Here is an 18,441-nt window from a genome sequence, read left to right on the forward strand (position 1 = left end):
TGAAGATGAATGTGGAGACTTTTCAACACGGTAGATTCAATCATTCGTGCGTTTTATTTTTGCCCATTCATTGCAAGCATTAGCATTCATGGCACTATCAACAAATACTTGCCGAACTCTTCCGAACCAACTTTTGGGTTCGGTTCAGTTCGGGTTCGGTTCGGAAGGCCAAGTTCGGCTATTTTTTAGTTCGGTTCGGCTGCAGCACTAAGAGTTTTACTAGTTCATTGTTTCAAAAAGTAGTTAATCGTGCAAGTTAGGAAAACTTGATTCCAGCATTGCTAATAGTGGACATGTATAACATCACATAACATGATAGTAAAACTGTCTTGGCACAGCCTCACGTGTATGCACAAGTTGAGCAACAAAGATATAGTGATTTTTGGTCTCAGTTAAGAAAAAATACTGAGTCCCATTGATTCACCAAAAAAAAATTAGGAATTCTACAATTTTACAATGCCATAGCAAAGGGAAAGTACATGTATGTGCCATATTTTCAGGAGTATTTGTAAATTTACATACGTACATTTTTTAATTGGTTTACATGTATTCCATTTTTGCATGGTTGTCTTCACACTATGACGCATGGAACAAATTAGCTTTTGTCTTCCGGTCACACTCAAACTCAAATGTAGTCTCTTTCTGGACATTATAAATTTCCTAACTTAGCCAAAATATTTGTGTGCATTTATACTAGCCTTCATTATATATTTGACCTCTAGGTTGGTCAATTGACCTAATTGACACTGTCATTTGACCAGGCCCCTGCCATGCATCCAGGGTGTTCCAAGACAAAGATTGAGTAACTAAGTATGAGGCAGAGATGTGCACTTACTTACTTGTCATTCAGATCTAAAAGTAAAATAGCATTCATGTAGCATGGTCAATTTATGGCAGTGGATCAGTACTTGAACTGAAAAATCAACAGTTTTCTAACATCACTGAACTACAGTTGTAAGTCCCTGAGCTTCATATTGGCCATCTTTGGAATTTCAACACTTTTAATGAATATTCCTGCTACATGTACCGGTACTGTACATGGGTCTCAAGCAAGTATGGTACATGTACATTTATGTAGGTGAAGTCAAATAAAATAAACATGTAGTATACATCATGTACATGTACATGTATGTCCATGTACTACATGTATGTACTTTTCATGTATTCGTATGACTCCCTGTGGTGCATAAGGGCGATTCCAAGGTTACTCGCATTACACTTTTTTGCACCCTTTCGTGTTCCGATTGCTGTGGTTTTAGCAGTAGTTGGATTATCTATCTCTTATGCTGCATAAATATACCCTATATTCAAGGCTTCAACCTGATGGTAAAAAAAAATATGTTAGTACCATGACAAGATCGTGGCACTCTTTCGAAAAAACGGTTACTCGCATTACACAAAAAGGACATGCCAAAAATTGGCTCTGTTTGATTCCTCGGTCTGCTTAAACTGAAAGTGCAAGGACCAAATTAATATATTTACAGGACACCTACCACAGTACTTAACTGAAATGGTTAATAAAAAATGAAAACCCAAATCAGATATAAATTATACAGTGAGAAAGGTTGGTTACTCGCATTATGGTTACTCGCATTACAGTTTGTCCGACACTTTGGCTGTGGTCAAATACAAATTTTACCCCCACAATTTCGATCAGATATTAACTGCATGGAGTTGCACAACCCTTAACGTATGGACGGAAACCAAAATAAAGCCAACAGACAAGTCAAGGAATAAAAGATGACCAAAGAAGGATTTTGGTTACTCGCATTACGGTTACTCGCATTACAATTTGGTTCATTTGGTTGAAAAAAAAATCAAATCTTAATCAGGACAGGTCTAATTCAACCTAAATCATTTTATCAAACAAAACAAATGGCTAGGCTATACAATTAAATCAATTAATCATTCTTTAAGTATCAGTGTAATTAAAAGATTACCACTCAATCTTAATTTGTCTTTTAGAAAAGTTTGATGGTGCCCAGCACAGGCCTATTGAACATGAGTTATATTGTCATGTACATGACAATATAACTCTAAAAATGTCAATTATGCATATTTACTGATAACATTCCCTCATCAACTCTCAAGTTTGCTTTTACTGTTTGTACATCAACATTAGATTGATTGTACACAATGTGATTTTATGCAGATTCTGAGCAACTTTTGATGTAGGCCCTATGAATTCTTATACTGTTCAGATATGTGTACCACAAATCCTAGTCTGCATCAATTTACATTTTCAAGGGGCTTCCATTATTTCTTCTTATCAAAAAACAGTAAATCAGTAATCAAAAGTCATAATTTTTATTCATTATCATTATGGAAAGTTATATGGTTACTTGCATTACAGTGGTTACTCGCATTTCAATTTTTGACACCTACTGATGACATCATGCTTGGTATCATTTTCATTTCTTTTATCAATTCAATAGTTGTTACTAAGGGAAGAAGCAAAATATGAAATGGCAAAGACAGAATCAATTTTATTCAGCAGCAATATCAAAAACTTGATGTTTTGGTTAAGTCTCGTATTAATACATACCCAAACCAATGCAACAAAATTGCATCCACACTGCTATACAAGGAGCCATGGTCCAAAATTTGTTAATGTTTTGAGAAGATCTGAAGTCCAAGTATCAAAGTAAAATATAGTTTTAATAAGGCTAGTTCTGTGTAAAAATTCCAACCATTTGAAATTTGAATATTGAAAGGCTGATTTTTTCCAGCCAAAGAACACCTTCAGTAATCTGATTTTTTTTCACAGAAAGTGATGGAGGATTGATGAAAAAAAGTTTATATCCTGATCCTTACATGTGTTAGCAATAACTTAAATGTAAAAACCAAGCTCAGGAATGAATTTCATATTTTGGGATCATGTCTCTGTTTGCTTGGAATCGCCCATAAGCAAGTTACTGTGAATTTTCACTCTGTTTTTCTTTTCATTTAATTTTGTTTTTACAGTTTTGCAAAGTTTTAAAATCCTTAATCAACCTTTTATCTTTTAGTTTTGTTTCTTCTGTTTAAATCTTTATAATTATTCAATATTTATTATGATGACATTTAACAGCACCATCTCAAATTTGTCATGATGTTGTGCCGAGTTCACAACTCATTATTCACATTGAAACCTTCCATTGCAGTTACATGTACATGTATGTCAGTTCTTTTATAATAATGTACCGGTATACATTCATTGTTCTAATTCCTGGATAAGTTATTTTGGCGGCTTTTTTCTTCCGAGTGTTATTTCTGATTTTGTTAAAGTGCTGCATTTTTTTGATGCTTTGTTTCATTAGCATTCATCAGTCATCAAGGGAAAATAGTCGCATATTTACCCAAATAATCTTGCACTAAATTCTGTCACCACAATGTTGTGTTTTATTCCAAATCTTACATTGCCTCATTTTTGGTTTGTCTTGATTGTCTTCTGTCTTCAGTTTATTTTGGTTGGTGTTCTGATGACCACAGTCATCATCAATATCTTGTTCATTGCTGACACTGGACGAAGGCTCAGGGAGGTGCAATCTGAGGGTAAGCAAAGTACTTTGACCCCTTCATGTAGCTTTCAAGTTGCACTCCGTATACATTAATGATGGACAGTGTTTCCTACTTGGCATTGGAATGTACATGATGCCATTTGGTTTACAGCTCTCCTTCAGGCAGTGCCTAGTCTTTGGACAAAGCTTTGAGGCAAATTGAGTAGAGACTACACAGTGCAGACTGAGTTATTTGTCAGGATTGCCTTTTGCCCTTGGTTGTTGGTGATGGCACTATTGAATTCTTTGGGTATGATGTCAAGAATGAGTTCTACTTATCATTCAAATATGTTGCCTGCAGGAAGCCTCTACATGCCCTGAGACCAAAACTTGATGCATTGAACAGTCATCATTTTGCCTTGATTGTACTTGAACCAGTCCTTTCTGTGCACCCAGGATCATGGCCCACCTGCATTTAAACCTTGACAGCTGATAGGCCATTGTGACTACTGCCAATATTTAATACATGCGTACTGACATACTTTCTCTATCCAAAAGGGTAGAGAAGTTTTCCAAGGGCAAAAGGCAATCGTGATGATCCCATGGGGTATATTTGGTCTCCCCTCCAGTTGTTAAATGTTTAAAGTCTTGTCAAAGAACTGGTAGTGTTTTGATTAGTTTTATGCGAGGTGGAATTTAGTCACAATAAGAATATGTATGCAACAGAGGCTTTGAACAGATGAATCCCTGTAAAATGTTGCAGCATTTTAGTTCTTTTGTCACAAACCTGAAATCATGGTGGATATTTGTTCTGAGGCTGAGTTAATTATTTTATAAATGTACTTGATTGAAGGATTTTTGTGACAAACATTATTTGACCCCAAATTGATAACTTCTCCTTTGACAGACAGTGTACATTGTAGTCTTTCTCTCATTATTTTCATTATTTGCCAGGAGGAGTTCAAGATGAAGTGGTGGAGACAGATTTGGTTTCTAATGGCAACACATTTGATAAACTTCCCCATCAATTGGAAATAGAGGTTCTGTCTAGTGACAAGAAGGCTGCAATATCTGTAGGGGGTACTCAGGTAATGTAGATGACATGTTTGTATGTATGTCTATGAAAAAGCCTCAAATCTTACTTGTGTATTTTACATTCTTCATGCCCAAACCAGTTCATTGTGTCGCCTAAACAAAGTTTTGAGAGACACTAATCAGTCCTAAATTCTGTATGACCGTACTTACCATGGACCACTTGTGGGGTACCTGTCCATTGGAGGTACCCCGCAAGTGAAATCTTTAGAAATAGGGACAAAGGGACAACAATGCACCAACCCTAGAAGTGTCCGCCCGCTGGAGCATCCGAATGACCATGGACCTGTATGTTAAAGTTTTGATTTTGATGAAACTTGTTGCAGTGACCCTTGGTCAAAGGTCATGTAGGGTTCATTAGAAGTCATTGTTTAAGTATGCTTCAAATGTTTCTTTGTCTACATTATTTGATGGATTTTGATGTTCCTTGGATGGAGTGATCCTTCGGTGGGGGTTTCTTCTGAAATTAGAGGTCAAAGGTCATCTAGGGGTCATTTGAGGTTGTTGTTTTAAAAGGCACTTTTTTTAAACACGTGATCAGGGGATCAGTTGTTGATTTTATGAAACATATCCATTTTTAGTTTGGAAGGGCTTTCATTCCATCTGCAAGTTGTTAAAAATGAGAGTATATTCATTGAAATCCTTTACAGGAATTTTCCAGTTTTATAAATAGGATGAAATGAGATCTTCCTTTTGGATTTTGAGTTTCCTGGTTTGTGTACTACAGGAATATATCTTAGTTCATGTCATGGAAGGAAACATTAATATACCACAGTTTCTTTAAAAAAGTATCAAGTATTTAATTGTTTTTCCAACGAAATTCCGACTTGCATGATTTGCCCCACAAAATTTGATTTTTTAATGATTTTTTTTCACAATATGTGATTTTATTTAGATTATAATTTCGAAGAAAATTCGATGAAAATGGCACATAAAAATTATCGTGAGTGTAAATTTAATCTCTTTCACCAGATGTAAATGGAGTGATTCTATGGTAGAATCATCTAGGCCAACACTGATTAGAGCCTTTTCGGCTGGATAAAAGGTTTAACATTGACCTGTCACATGGAAAAAATCACTGCGTCACACGGTAATACAGTGTGTGGTGCGTGCGTGCGCACAATGCAACAGTACCACCTTACCGCCCGCTATACAGCCGACTTGGTACGGGTAGCCACATGAACGATCCAATAAATAAAATCCAACATGTGTGATTTTTGGAGGTTCAGATGAAGTTGTACAAAATGCAATGCTTTAAAATCAACATGATTATCTTGAGGATGGCATAGAGAACATAAGTGATACATTTCACTGGCGGTTGCTGGAAGAAAAAGACGATAATACCTGATTTTTCCCACGTACCGGTACGTTACTGGAGTTTGGCTGAATCATGGACATGATGTTGAATGGTGTCATGAATGGTGCCCTTGTGTATCGGACTTTTTCCTTGACTTTCTCAAGTAAGATGTGAACTTCTTTGTTGATGAGTCCGTTACTCTAACCGTAATTCAGGCTTTTTAATTTTTTGAAAACACTGAACATTTTTCTTATCGTATAAAACTTCTTTTGGATCTAAAATAAAATGGGAGGCAGTGTCCGGAAATTGGGCATGAAGTGTATTGTACATACCGGTACATGTGTAACTGCATACATGTGTAACTGCAGCGTGTCCCAGATTTCGGACACATATTTTTGATCCGCCTAAATATTTTCCTATTTTTTCCCCCATATGCCAGTTTCATCTCTGGTTTTTGTTTGTGTTTGTGTTTTTCTTTGCTTGGATATTTGTTCTTCTGCCTTAACGTAAGATGTAATCACAATGAAAGCTTGGTAAAAGTTCTGAATTTGCCACATAAATTGTATCTTATTTCATCTTTTATTCATGCAGTGCTTTTCAGAAGCTATCATTGTAGTAAATAGGCTTTGTGTTTGTATTGTACTTGTTTTATGTTTCAAGATATCTTTTACTGTCTTATTATGATGAAATTAAACAGTTACTGTCTTGTTTTCATTCAGTCATTTTGTACTTCCTGCAAATGTGGTTTATTATTATTGACAGCGTGAATTTGGAATTCTTCTCATTCAATCTGATATTTTGCTGTTTGGGTTTACCGTTGATAGATATGGGAAAAAGTAAACAAACAAAATAATATAATAATAATGTGAGTGTAGTACCACCAAAACAGAAGACCAATATATTGTTTTTGGTATGTTGGAGTTCATGGCAGAAAACGGATGTCTGTTGTACTGACTAGTGTGGGTTTGGGGTTGCTTATTTTCATACCTTGCTTTTTGAATTAGAGACTGACCATGTTTTTACAAAAATGAGATAGTCGGGCTGTCTTAGTGTTATTTTTCCTCCTATTTATCTCTAGTGACCCACTGTTAAAGTTTTACTAATACACTACGTATGCATGGTGTGGGTACATGTATACATGTATGTATCCAACACAAAACTGATATTTCATTCCTGGTTTCCTCTCAAGTAGAAATTTGAATTAGAGTAGTACCGTACTTGACTATTCTGTCAATCGTTTGATTTTCTACTTTCTGTATGCATTTAAATATGGAAAATAATGCTTGCTCACTTTGTGACTGAAATCAGTTGCATAACTGCTTAAGCATTGATCATTGAGGACATTCTTCTTGGTGGTACATTTCTTTGCACATGCTACAGGTTGTAGAAGAGGAAGAGAAAGATGTTGGGAGGGGCATTCACATCTTAGTACTAAACCAAGCCACTGGTAGTGTCATGGCTAGGCGTGTCTTTGATACCTATGTGGCACATGAAGATGAGGCTATGGTGTTGTTTCTTAATATGGTGTCTGATGGAAGGATACTGATATTCACCATTAAGGTGAGTGCTCTTTTGTGATCCCAGTTGGGCATATACCTAGTTGGGTCCGGTACCTAGAAACAGGAACCACAATGGAACTTGCCACAATGATGTACATGTATGTCATTGACAGTACTGCGAGCCAATCATACACATCAAAGTGGTTAAATTTCGACAAAGTAAAAAAAAAGGCCATTCAAGTATTGTTAAATTGAAGACAAATAAGAAATGGATATTTTTGCAAGTCTGCATACTTTGTTTTTGCTTCTCTGTGTATTTCCTTAATGCTCATACTCATAATATGGTCTGAAGCCACATTGTTATGATAATTTTGCAATTACTGGCCACCAATGAGCACAGCCTGAGAATACCTCACAAACCCTGGACCATCAATCCCACCTAAAACACCGGTGTGTATCCATCACACTACATTGTATATATATCAAATGTGATGTACCCAGGGTGGATTTACCAAGTTGGGGAGTGCATGTACCTACTGGAAGGAGGGGTCATCCAGTCCAGTGTACCCAGAATCATGTTTCTAGGGTGCAAATTGGTAGTGCTGCAGCCGAACTAAGAATGGCCGAACTTGGCCTTCCGAACCAAACCCGAACCGAACCGAACCCAAAAGTCGGTTCAGAAGAGTTCAGCAAGTATTTGTTGATAGCGCTAGGAATGCTAAAGCTTGCAATGAAAGGGCAAAATTAACGTGCACGGATGATTGAATTTACTGTGTTGGAAAGTCACCGCATTCATCTTCATTATTTGCGATGTTCTAGCCAGTCATACAATAGGATATCAGGGCCAATACGCTTTGAAAAAATTGTACGCACATGCAATTCTCTAGATGAAAAGCGTGCTCTTGTTTTGGACGCGCAGCGCGGCTGGGATATTCCTGCCCTGCCGTGTTCTATGACGTAGTTCGTTTGGACCAAACCATTTGCGGTGAAGGGTGCGCTTTCCTCGGCACAATTTACCAGCATTTTCATCTTTTTCACCGTGTCAAAATTACAAATAATACTTTTTTAGGAGTCAAAAACCTTTCCCTCGTTCAGAATAAGTTCTTAATTTTCGCAATATATTTTTTTTTCGTAAAGAATGTATACGAAAAACGATGTAATCTCCCAAACGAGGGTGAAACACCCCTTTACAAAATTAATGGATCCGTCCACAGAATGAATATTCATGGCTGTCGCGAATCGAAAAGTTATTAATTTTTTATGGTATCTACTTGTCAGCTTGTTGATAAAATAATTATTATTTCATAAGTTTGGCACAGTAAAAGGACCTGTATGTTCTTAGAACAAAACTAATCAGCAATTATTACACAAAACTAAATTATTACACAAAACTGGGTGCTGTGGGACTTAACCTATTTGGGATGCACCTTGTTGGGGTCTGTGCATTAGGATATCCAGTGATGTCTAGCTGGTATATAACAGCACATGGATTGGGATTTCTCAGTGGTATATAGGTAATGGATTGACTGTTGGGTTGTACCTAGTTTGGACGTACCCAGCTACATGTAAGGTGTACTTGGTGGTGGAGAAGCAAATGTTGTATACACTGCAGATGTACCCACTGGGATGATCCCAGTGGGATACAGGGAGATTTACAAAGTAGCCCCACGCACTTAGTGTTTTGGAAATGTTACACTCTTGGTAAATTGGGACTGGCGGATGTACAGTAACCAGTGAATACTTTTCTTGACTTTGTGTCCACATGTTGTACGTGGTTGTATTTGCAGGTGGGGAAATGCAAAATACACAGATTGTTTTCCTGAACTTTAGCTTATTTTCGGTATTGATATTTCCATTGTATGAATTAAAACTGCTTTGTTGTCCTGCACTTTGCAAAAGGATGAGGGTACATTTCAGCTAAAGGAATCGGCCCGTGCATTCCTGAAGACCCTTGGTAGTAGAGATGCTGAGAAGATGGGCTGGCGGGATACTTGGGCATTTGTGACTCAGAAGCAGAGGAAGCATGGTGAGTAGGCAAATGGGTACTACCATCAGGTATGGCTGTCCAGCTATTATGATCTGATCCTATCAACACATCCAAGTACATATTTTTCCCACGGCAGTGTGAAACACGCCGTGGGCTTGAGCTGCTTATGTTGGTGGGTGGGTGGGTGGGTTGGTTGGTTGGTTGGTGGACACTTCACTCGGGGGCCATATATTGTATTCATACAACTCAAGTATTACAGCTTTGTGACTTAAGTGTGACAGCTTTGCATTGGAAGACTGTTTTTGCAAACACTGTTGCGCATGCATCCAATTTGCATATTTTTCGCATATTGGATCACGCCCCATTCCTTTTCGTTTTCTGTACTATCGAGGTACCGGTGTCATGCCAAAAACTGTCTGTGCTAAATAGTGTCCGCTTAGCATGCATCATATGGCGTGCTTGTGGTCAGCTTCCAAGACGTCACAAATGAAATCATTTTTCATCTAATTTTCCTTTTATAATTTTGTTTCTAACTAACTTTTCTATCTGTTACTATTAAACTGATTATAGAATTTGTTATGAATGGATATTTCTGACATTTAAACTCAAATTCGGCTAAAAGCTTTGTGTTTTTGTGTCAGGTCACGCGTGTACGTGTAGACTAGGTAGCGTGATAGTGGTCAATGTACAAATTATTCCTCTGGCTGCTAAATAACGGTTTCTCTCACATTTTGAGCATCGTCTGGTACAGTATTTGGCAAGAAAATTGACGAACAGTATCGTAAATCCGTGCTGTAATGCATGACAGCGCTCGGACACTATATTTAGCACCGGACACAAGTGTCTTGCGTCTATTGTACATGCTCAGCGGACACTATTTGACACTGGACAGTCTTTGGCATGACACCGGTATGGCAGTACGGCCTCGAATTTTCTTTCCCCAAACTACATCCATGGTTTTTGAGCGCCCTCTACGATACTTTTATGATACGTACACAGGTATATATTACCATGAATGTCCAAGATTTGTCGAGCAGTGCGATAGCTCAGTCGGTAGGGTTGTGATTTTGTACTGCGAGGGATCTTCCCGGTGGTGTGGGTTCAAGTCACCGTTTTGTACCCAATTTTTTTTTCTAATCTGAGGCTTTGGAGGATTTCTTTTAAAAGGCAAATAAAGTCCGAATGTCATTACGTTTGATTTCATTTCTTTTTTTCTAATTTTGTATTTTTTCTCATGTTTTTAAGAAAAGTAAAGTGCAAAATGCCATAGCGTACAACCCCATGCGAATGTCGTTTGGGGAAAAAAAATCGCGGTACAGCCCGGGAGCACGGACGGTGCCGTATAGCCGTCTTCACACGTTACCCGGCCGCCGTGGCTTGTACCACATGGTTCTTGTTGGTATTCTATTTGGTGTCTGTTGCTTATAACTTGACTAAATATATGGCTCAAAACAGATCAAAAGTGGACTTGGTCAAAACTTTGAATCGAAACTCTCCTTACATTTTTTTCTCATTTATCAAGATTGAAAAAAAAATTCTCAACTCAACTTTTGTTTGATAAGTTAAGCATTATTTGTACAAGTACGAAATGTTGATCCTACACAGTAAAATTGATGTACATGTATATATTATGATCTCTATTCTGTCTATCAACAGAATTCATGTAACATGTCTGTCTGTCTATTGTGCTTGCACAATCTCAGTGAGTTAAATGGTTGTAGCATTTTAGATTCAGATAGTTGTATCATTGCTAGATACCTGGATACTCTCTTGCAGGTCATGCATTTGCAGAGATGCACAACAAAGCAGTTGACATGAATCATTGGGGTTCTCCAGTCATACTTAAGACTACCATCAACCTTATGTCAGTCAAAGGTATGTTCAGAAACGTCCTACTTAATATTATCTTGATTTGAACTTTTCCCTTTTCTGTCAAAAGCAGTGTGTTTGTAATCAATGAGTGGAGTCCTCAGTGTTACTCTACTGCATATTACATAAACTGTAATGCATATTCATACAATGTAGCTTTCTGTATAATTTAGGCATTTTGCACTATGTGCTCAAACAATACATAGCATGTCTAGTTGACAACACATGTACAGGTTCAGGATTAATAACTCCTTTTCATCTTATTTTTTTTTTTTGACTTTTGAGTACTGAACTGATTTATGTCTGTTTTTTTTTCAGAGAGTGAATGCAGTTGGCCCGATACAGAAGCAAATCAAAGGAGACGTACCTTCTGTGATCAACTGGAAGGATATGGAAGTCTTTGTTCCTGTGATGCCCCAGCTCCTATTGAAATGAGACCAGAACAAGTCAGTCACATTCTGAATACTGGCCTAAGTCCTTCAGTCCAGAATTTGTCCTAGCTCAACCACCTTTTTGTTGCTTTGTAACTTTCTTTGACATATTTTCAACATTTTAGTGTATTTTCTTTCTTACAGCTTAAGAACAACACGATGTGGAATATTCCAGTGGTTGTAATTGCCAGTAATAGACCAAACTACTTGTATCGTATGCTGAGGTCACTTCTCTCAGCTCATGGAGGTTAGTTACAACTCATTATTGAAGAAACAAGAGTTTCCTTATTCGTACAAGATAATTAATCATGTGTCATAATTTTACCAACCTTATTCCAAGTGATTTTCTGTATTGTTTTTAAGTGAGTGAGTTAATTTATGTCATTTTTTGGTGGTGTCTTCACTTTTGAAAGTCTTTCATCTCAAAGTCATCACTGTGTGATAGTGATTGTATTAATACATGAGTAAACCCACACATGATAAGTTCATGTCATTCTAATGCAGATCGCAAGCATGTCAAAAGCCAGATTTAATCCTTTTTTTCTGTTTAAAAATTCTTTTCAGTGAATCCCAAAATGATCAATGTCTTCATTGATGGCTACTTTGAAGAGCCACTGGAGGTGACCAGACTATTTGACCTCAAGGGAATACAGCATACACCAATAGGATCCAAGGCTGGCCGGATAAGCCAACACTACAAGGCTAGCCTTACGGCTACATTCTCTATGTACCCGGTATGTACACAGTCAAGGCTGGTCAGCGCAGTGAATAGGTTTATCTAGATATCAGCACTTTTTATAAGTTTTTATTATTATTATTTATTATTATAAGCCAACACTAACAGGCTAGCCTTACGGCTACATGCACATTATCTATGTAACCGGTAAGGCTGGTCAAATAAGCCAACAGTACCAGGCCAGCTTTAAGGCTACATTCCCTATGTCCCCAGTATGTGCACAGTCAAGGCCGGTCAGATAAGCCAATACTACGAGGCAAGCTTTACGGCTACATTCTCTATGTCCCCAGTATGTGCACAGTCAAGGCCGGTCAGATAAGCCAATACTACGAGGCAAGCTTTACGGCTACATTCTCTATGTCCCCAGTATGTGCACAGTCAAGGCCGGTCAGATAAGCCAATACTACGAGGCTAGCCTTACGGCTACATTCTCTATGTCCCCAGTATGTGCACAGTCAAGGCCGGTCAGATAAGCCAATACTACGAGGCTAGCCTTACGGCTACATTCTCTATGTCCCCAGTATGTGCACAGTCAAGGCCGGTCAGATAAGCCAATACTACGAGGCAAGCTTTACGGCTACATTCTCTATGTCCCCAGTATGTGCACAGTCAAGGCCGGTCAGCTAAGCCAATACTACGAGGCTAGCCTTACGGCTACATTCTCTATGTCCCCAGTATGTGCACAGTCAAGGCCGGTCAGATAAGCCAATACTACGAGGCAAGCTTTACGGCTACATTCTCTATGTCCCCAGTATGTGCACAGTCAAGGCCGGTCAGATAAGCCAATACTACGAGGCTAGCCTTACGGCTACATTCTCTATGTCCCCAGTATGTGCACAGTCAAGGCCGGTCAGATAAGCCAATACTACGAGGCAAGCTTTACGGCTACATTCTCTATGTCCCCAGTATGTGCACAGTCAAGGCCGGTCAGATAAGCCAATACTACGAGGCAAGCTTTACGGCTACATTCTCTATGTACCCAGTATGTGCACAGTCAAGGCCGGTCAGATAAGCCAATACTACGAGGCAAGCTTTACGGCTACATTCCCTATGTCCCCAGTATGTGCACAGTCAAGGCCGGTCAGATAAGCCAATACTACGAGGCTAGCCTTACGGCTACATTCTCTATGTACCCAGTATGTGCACAGTCAAGGCCGGTCAGATAAGCCAATACTACGAGGCTAGCCTTACGGCTACATTCTCTATGTACCCAGTATGTGCACAGTCAAGGCCGGTCAGATAAGCCAATACTACGAGGCTAGCCTTACGGCTACATTCTCTATGTACCCAGTATGTGCACAGTCAAGGCCAGTCAGATCAGCCAACACAGCCAACATGTTGTGATGTCATTTCAGGAAGACGCTGTTCAGTTTAGGGATTTTCTTGTTTAAATTGTGAACCCAAAAAAATTGCTCATTGCAAACATTTGTGAGAAAAGTTTGTTCATTGACTCTTTGCCATGTTCTGACACAACTTATCACCAAAGAAAAGAAAAAGTATGACAGCAAAATATCCTAAATTCTGGCAACTTTCGGTGCTGAAATAGCTGTAACATTGAGGTTTCTGCCTGAAATGACATCACAGTTTTGCTCATGAATATGTAAATTCACATTGGCATCCAACCAGACACCCAAATACCCTTGAAATTGGCAAAACAAACATTGAAAATGAAGTTAAATATGACTCAAAGGTGTATTTTCAAGGATTGCATTAAAAGTTTCCATTGCATGGGACCTTTATAGGTTTGATAATCTTGCAGTTTGGGAAAAACAACTCTTAGTAATTTTATAAGGAGTAGGAGTAGCACTCAATAAGGAGTAGCATCCAATAAGGAGGAGCTGAAGCTGACCCAAGTATTAACCTCTTGCTGCTTGCTTGCCTGGGAGTATATTATGGTCTCGGAAGTAACACTCAAATGACTAGCTTAGTTGTACATAATTATTGTTAACCCTAACTCAACAGACTCATAAGAATCATCATCACTGATTTTTCTCCACCAGAATGCCAAGTATGCAATCATTTTGGAGGAAGATCTGGATGTTTCAGAAGACATATTTAGGTAAGAGAGACGATGATCACTAGAGCTGTAGCTGATTTCAAGATTTATGCAGTAAATTTGTTGTACACTGCACAACTACTTTGCCATTAATTGCTTAAAACTTGGCAACGATGCACAGGTTTCATTCTAAACTTTGACAAGAAAGATGATTTGCTTTTTGCTTAATTTCATTATGGTCACTAGGCAGGTGTTAGATTAGCTCAGTGCGCCATTTTTTTAAAATGTATAAAATCGGGCAGCAACTCTCAAAAATTCTCTGTCTAACCCAGCATTTCATAACCCTCAAAACTAAAGCTGTGAATTTTTTGTAACAACCTTCATATGTCGAGGGATGACAGGTTCTATGATGATCAAGTTGCAGACTCATGCATGCACTCCTGCGATGTAACTTTCTGGAAACAGTGTTTCATAAGTCATGCAACAAAATGTTGCACAAGCAAAGTTTTCACCGTTGCATAATGTTTCAATTTTAGAAGTGAAAGATCAGTTGTATATTTCGTAGTTGTGTATGGAGTGAAGTAACAAATATATGCTGTTTTACATGAACAGTTTTAAGCACTTTGCTTCTAAAAAGATATCAAGGATTACAAGGATATCATGTTATAAGATGTGGCATGTGGGGTATTGAATCAGGATTAATGTTGATTAAACAACTTTACTTGTTACGGTTGATATTTATTAGGAAGCCATTGAATCGGCCCAGTATCGATTATAAACAGAATCTTGCAGCAATTCTCATGATGCTCGCGGAACATGGAATAATGTAGTGTGTTTGTGGGACACAGCAGCACTACATTTTCCGTGTTCCACAAGCACGAGCGGGACAACCAATTTATCTTCAAGCAAACTTGATGCACAGTCCTGTTTTACTATACTTTCGAGGACAATGCTTTGTGTTTCCCTTTGTCCCTGTAATGTAACACTCTCCCATAGACTAAGCACACGAACTTACTACAGAGGACAATTTCCAACAAAAGACCCAACTCCTGAGGACTGAAAGGATCTGTTGTTCTCCCTTTGTGTGTCGGTCCTCGGGGGTTATGTAGATCACGTACACGCATGCTATACACAAACTTTTCAGTAGTTATCCTATTACACGTGCATGTTGTGCGGGATGGCGTGGGCATCTTAGAATACCGCAATAAGCAGAGTGCGGTATGGACCATGGCCGTGCTACATGGTTATATGTAGCACGGCTTGTTGCCATAGATCGACCAATCAGGATTTAGGATTCAAGTTTGGTTGAAGATAAAACCAATGCCAAATGTCTAGCTAACATTTAAAGAAAAACAATATTGTTTTTGTGTCTTTAATTTGTTTTCAGCTATTTCAGTCAGACAAGTTACCTACTTGAAAAGGATGATAGCCTGTATTGTATATCATCCTGGAATGACCTGGTGAGTTACACAGGCTTTTGACCTTATTTTCCTCATGGTGTGATTGATCCAATTGCCTCACAATCCAATACACCATGTAGTGTATCAGTGTTCTCTGTCAGTGGTTCCTTGTCATTGTATGCTCAGTGTGATGGAACCAATGTCAAGTTGATGTCTTAAATGGACATTTTTTGTGTTTGTGACAGAGCCCCCTCTGTCAAATCATGCCCTGGTTACTCCTGACCATTATCTGGTATGATGCTCTGCTCTATTTGTCCTCTGAGTGGCGTATGGAACACAGATGCACTACATTTTCTATGTCCCATGAGTGTGAGTGGGATAATGAATTGATCTTTAAGCAGACTTTACGTACATTTAATATGGAATGCACACACTGTGGTCACTGTTCAGCAGTCATCCTATTCCACCTGTGTGCTATTCAATGTACATACCGATCAATAGTGTGGATGTACTTAATTACCATATGGACTGTATAATATGGGTTAAAATCACACTGTTGTTGCCATGGATCAACCAATCAGGATCAAGGATTTTATGTTGTGGGTGAAGATAAAGCTCTTTATCATGAAACCCAGACATGGCACATATTTCTGTGATCCATTTATTCACCATGAATAGATAATTGAATGGCTGTTTTGTTGTGTTCTTTGAACCCTTTAGGGTTATGAGCATACAGTTCATGACCCTGCTCTGCTGTACCGTGTAGAAGGTATGCCTGGTCTTGGCTGGTTGCTGAAGCGGTCACTGTATAAGGAGGAGCTAGAACCTAACTGGCCCACACCAGAAAAGGTATGTCTTGGCTTAGCCTGAATCAAATCATACGTATGCATAGGCCCAATAGTTCTCTAGATTGTATGACGTAGGTCTTCAGAAGTAATGCTTGAGTATTTTATTCAATAGAGTCCTAGTAATATGCTTTACTTTCACCAATAAGACCCTATTTTTTGTTTACAAGCAGTGACATTTGCCCAGGTCTGTCATAGGCAGCAATTCTGGTAGATGTATTCAAGACATTGTTGAAAGGCTTGTGAGAAGAATGCTGCCATGAACATAACATCATACTCTCTCAGGTAGCAGTCTCAAGTTGCTATGTAGCGTTTCCTAATTAACCTGAAGCCTCAAAACGTGTTGCTGAACCCCTTGGTTGATGAGCTTCAGATACATTTACACACTGTATAAACGTGAAAACTGTACTTTTGAAGTCACTTGAACAATGAACGTTACAATAGGATAGTGAAATTTAGTCTGAAATTAAAAAAAGGTAGGGTCTGGGAAAACTTGGCACAAAATTAAACAGAGGGTTGTATAGCATTGCTTCTAAAAAGACATTTAGGATTACAAGTATGATGTTATAAGATGTGGCATGTGGGGTATTGAATCAGGATTAATGTTGATTAAACAACTTTACTTGTTACGGTTGATATTTGTTAGGAAGCCATTGAATCGGCCCAGTATCGATTATAAACAGAATCTTGCAGCAATTCTCATGATGTGAGCTTATCTATTGTCTGGTTTGTATCAAAACAAAAATGGTGTGACTGCATATCAAACCTAATGTTGAGTGGATACAATCAGTATCCTCACCACTGGATTAGCAATGTGTTATCATGCCGCCTGTAGGCTGTGTGCCACAACAAACCATTGGAATCCAAAGACTTAATCCAAGGTTTGGATTGAATAGTTGTTGTAAATTGGTCATATTCAATTGGTTTTTGTATGCACCGGGGTTGATCAAAATAGTTATCTAAGCCGAAACTCGCACTGTCAGTGTTGGTCTTAAACAAACTTTCCCCAAAAGGAATGTGCACAGTTTGGTTGAGATTGAGGATTTATAGTTGCTTAACCCTAACCGCGCTGAATCCTCCAAAATCCTTTTTGCAAATTGGAGGAATTTGCAGGATTGAGGTTACATGGCAAAAGTGGGTTGCTGATTTCGGAGTACGCACTGTGTCAAGGTCTTGGGCCGGACCTTGTGTTGTTTATGCTCAGCCGTGCATAAATTTAGCCTTTGATTATACTTGACATCCTCCGCACTGCTCCAGGATGTCACTGCCTCTGCCTCAGCCTATTGACAGTCTTAGCCGGAGGATTTTGCAGGATTCAGGCAGTGGTCACCCCTCCATGGACCATATTCAAGAAATAGCGGAGGAATTTGCAGGATTGAGGCTACATGCTATTTTTCCATGAGGCCAATTGGAGGATTTTGCAGGATTGAGGCTACATCCTAGCAAAAAGGCCTAGGGAGTTAGGGTTAAACCAAATAAACAAGGAGCACCTTTTATACCCTCTGATGTATTCATAGCCACTGACATATGGCAATATCATGTAAGGTCAGTTTAATTCGGCTGGCTTCAGATGCCTATTGCCACTGAAAAACAAATATATTATGACTTGACTGTGCATTGAGTTAATCTCATAAGTCCTGTGTACTCGGTTCAGTCCAAGAGCTTGCAAGAAAAAATATCAACTGCTCGGGTGGGACTCAAACCCACGACCTTCTGCTTAATAGTACATAGGTCTTAAAGACTGAGCTTACCAAGGTGGGCTGACTGGTTTAAATCTGTTTTAGCAGTGGATAGTGTTATTAATATTGTG

General features: G+C 38.6%; 1 protein-coding gene across 1 annotated transcript in view; it reads left to right on the forward strand.

Moving 5' to 3' along the window:
* Positions 1–18,441, forward strand: part of LOC119728272 (protein O-linked-mannose beta-1,2-N-acetylglucosaminyltransferase 1-like) — a 36,480-nt gene that overhangs the window by 14,830 nt on the left and 3,209 nt on the right. The window contains exons 3-13 of the mRNA XM_038200440.1: positions 3,441–3,534; positions 4,434–4,567; positions 7,249–7,428; positions 9,267–9,393; positions 11,131–11,229; positions 11,542–11,669; positions 11,799–11,901; positions 12,219–12,388; positions 14,391–14,449; positions 15,774–15,846; positions 16,507–16,635. Coding sequence (XP_038056368.1) covers positions 3,441–3,534; positions 4,434–4,567; positions 7,249–7,428; positions 9,267–9,393; positions 11,131–11,229; positions 11,542–11,669; positions 11,799–11,901; positions 12,219–12,388; positions 14,391–14,449; positions 15,774–15,846; positions 16,507–16,635 — 1,296 coding nt within the window. The remainder of the gene's footprint in view (positions 1–3,440; positions 3,535–4,433; positions 4,568–7,248; positions 7,429–9,266; positions 9,394–11,130; positions 11,230–11,541; positions 11,670–11,798; positions 11,902–12,218; positions 12,389–14,390; positions 14,450–15,773; positions 15,847–16,506; positions 16,636–18,441) is intronic.

Source organism: Patiria miniata, unplaced genomic scaffold, assembly GCF_015706575.1.
Source record: "Patiria miniata isolate m_02_andy unplaced genomic scaffold, ASM1570657v1 HiC_scaffold_20, whole genome shotgun sequence".
Classification (NCBI taxonomy): Eukaryota; Metazoa; Echinodermata; class Asteroidea; order Valvatida; family Asterinidae; genus Patiria; species Patiria miniata.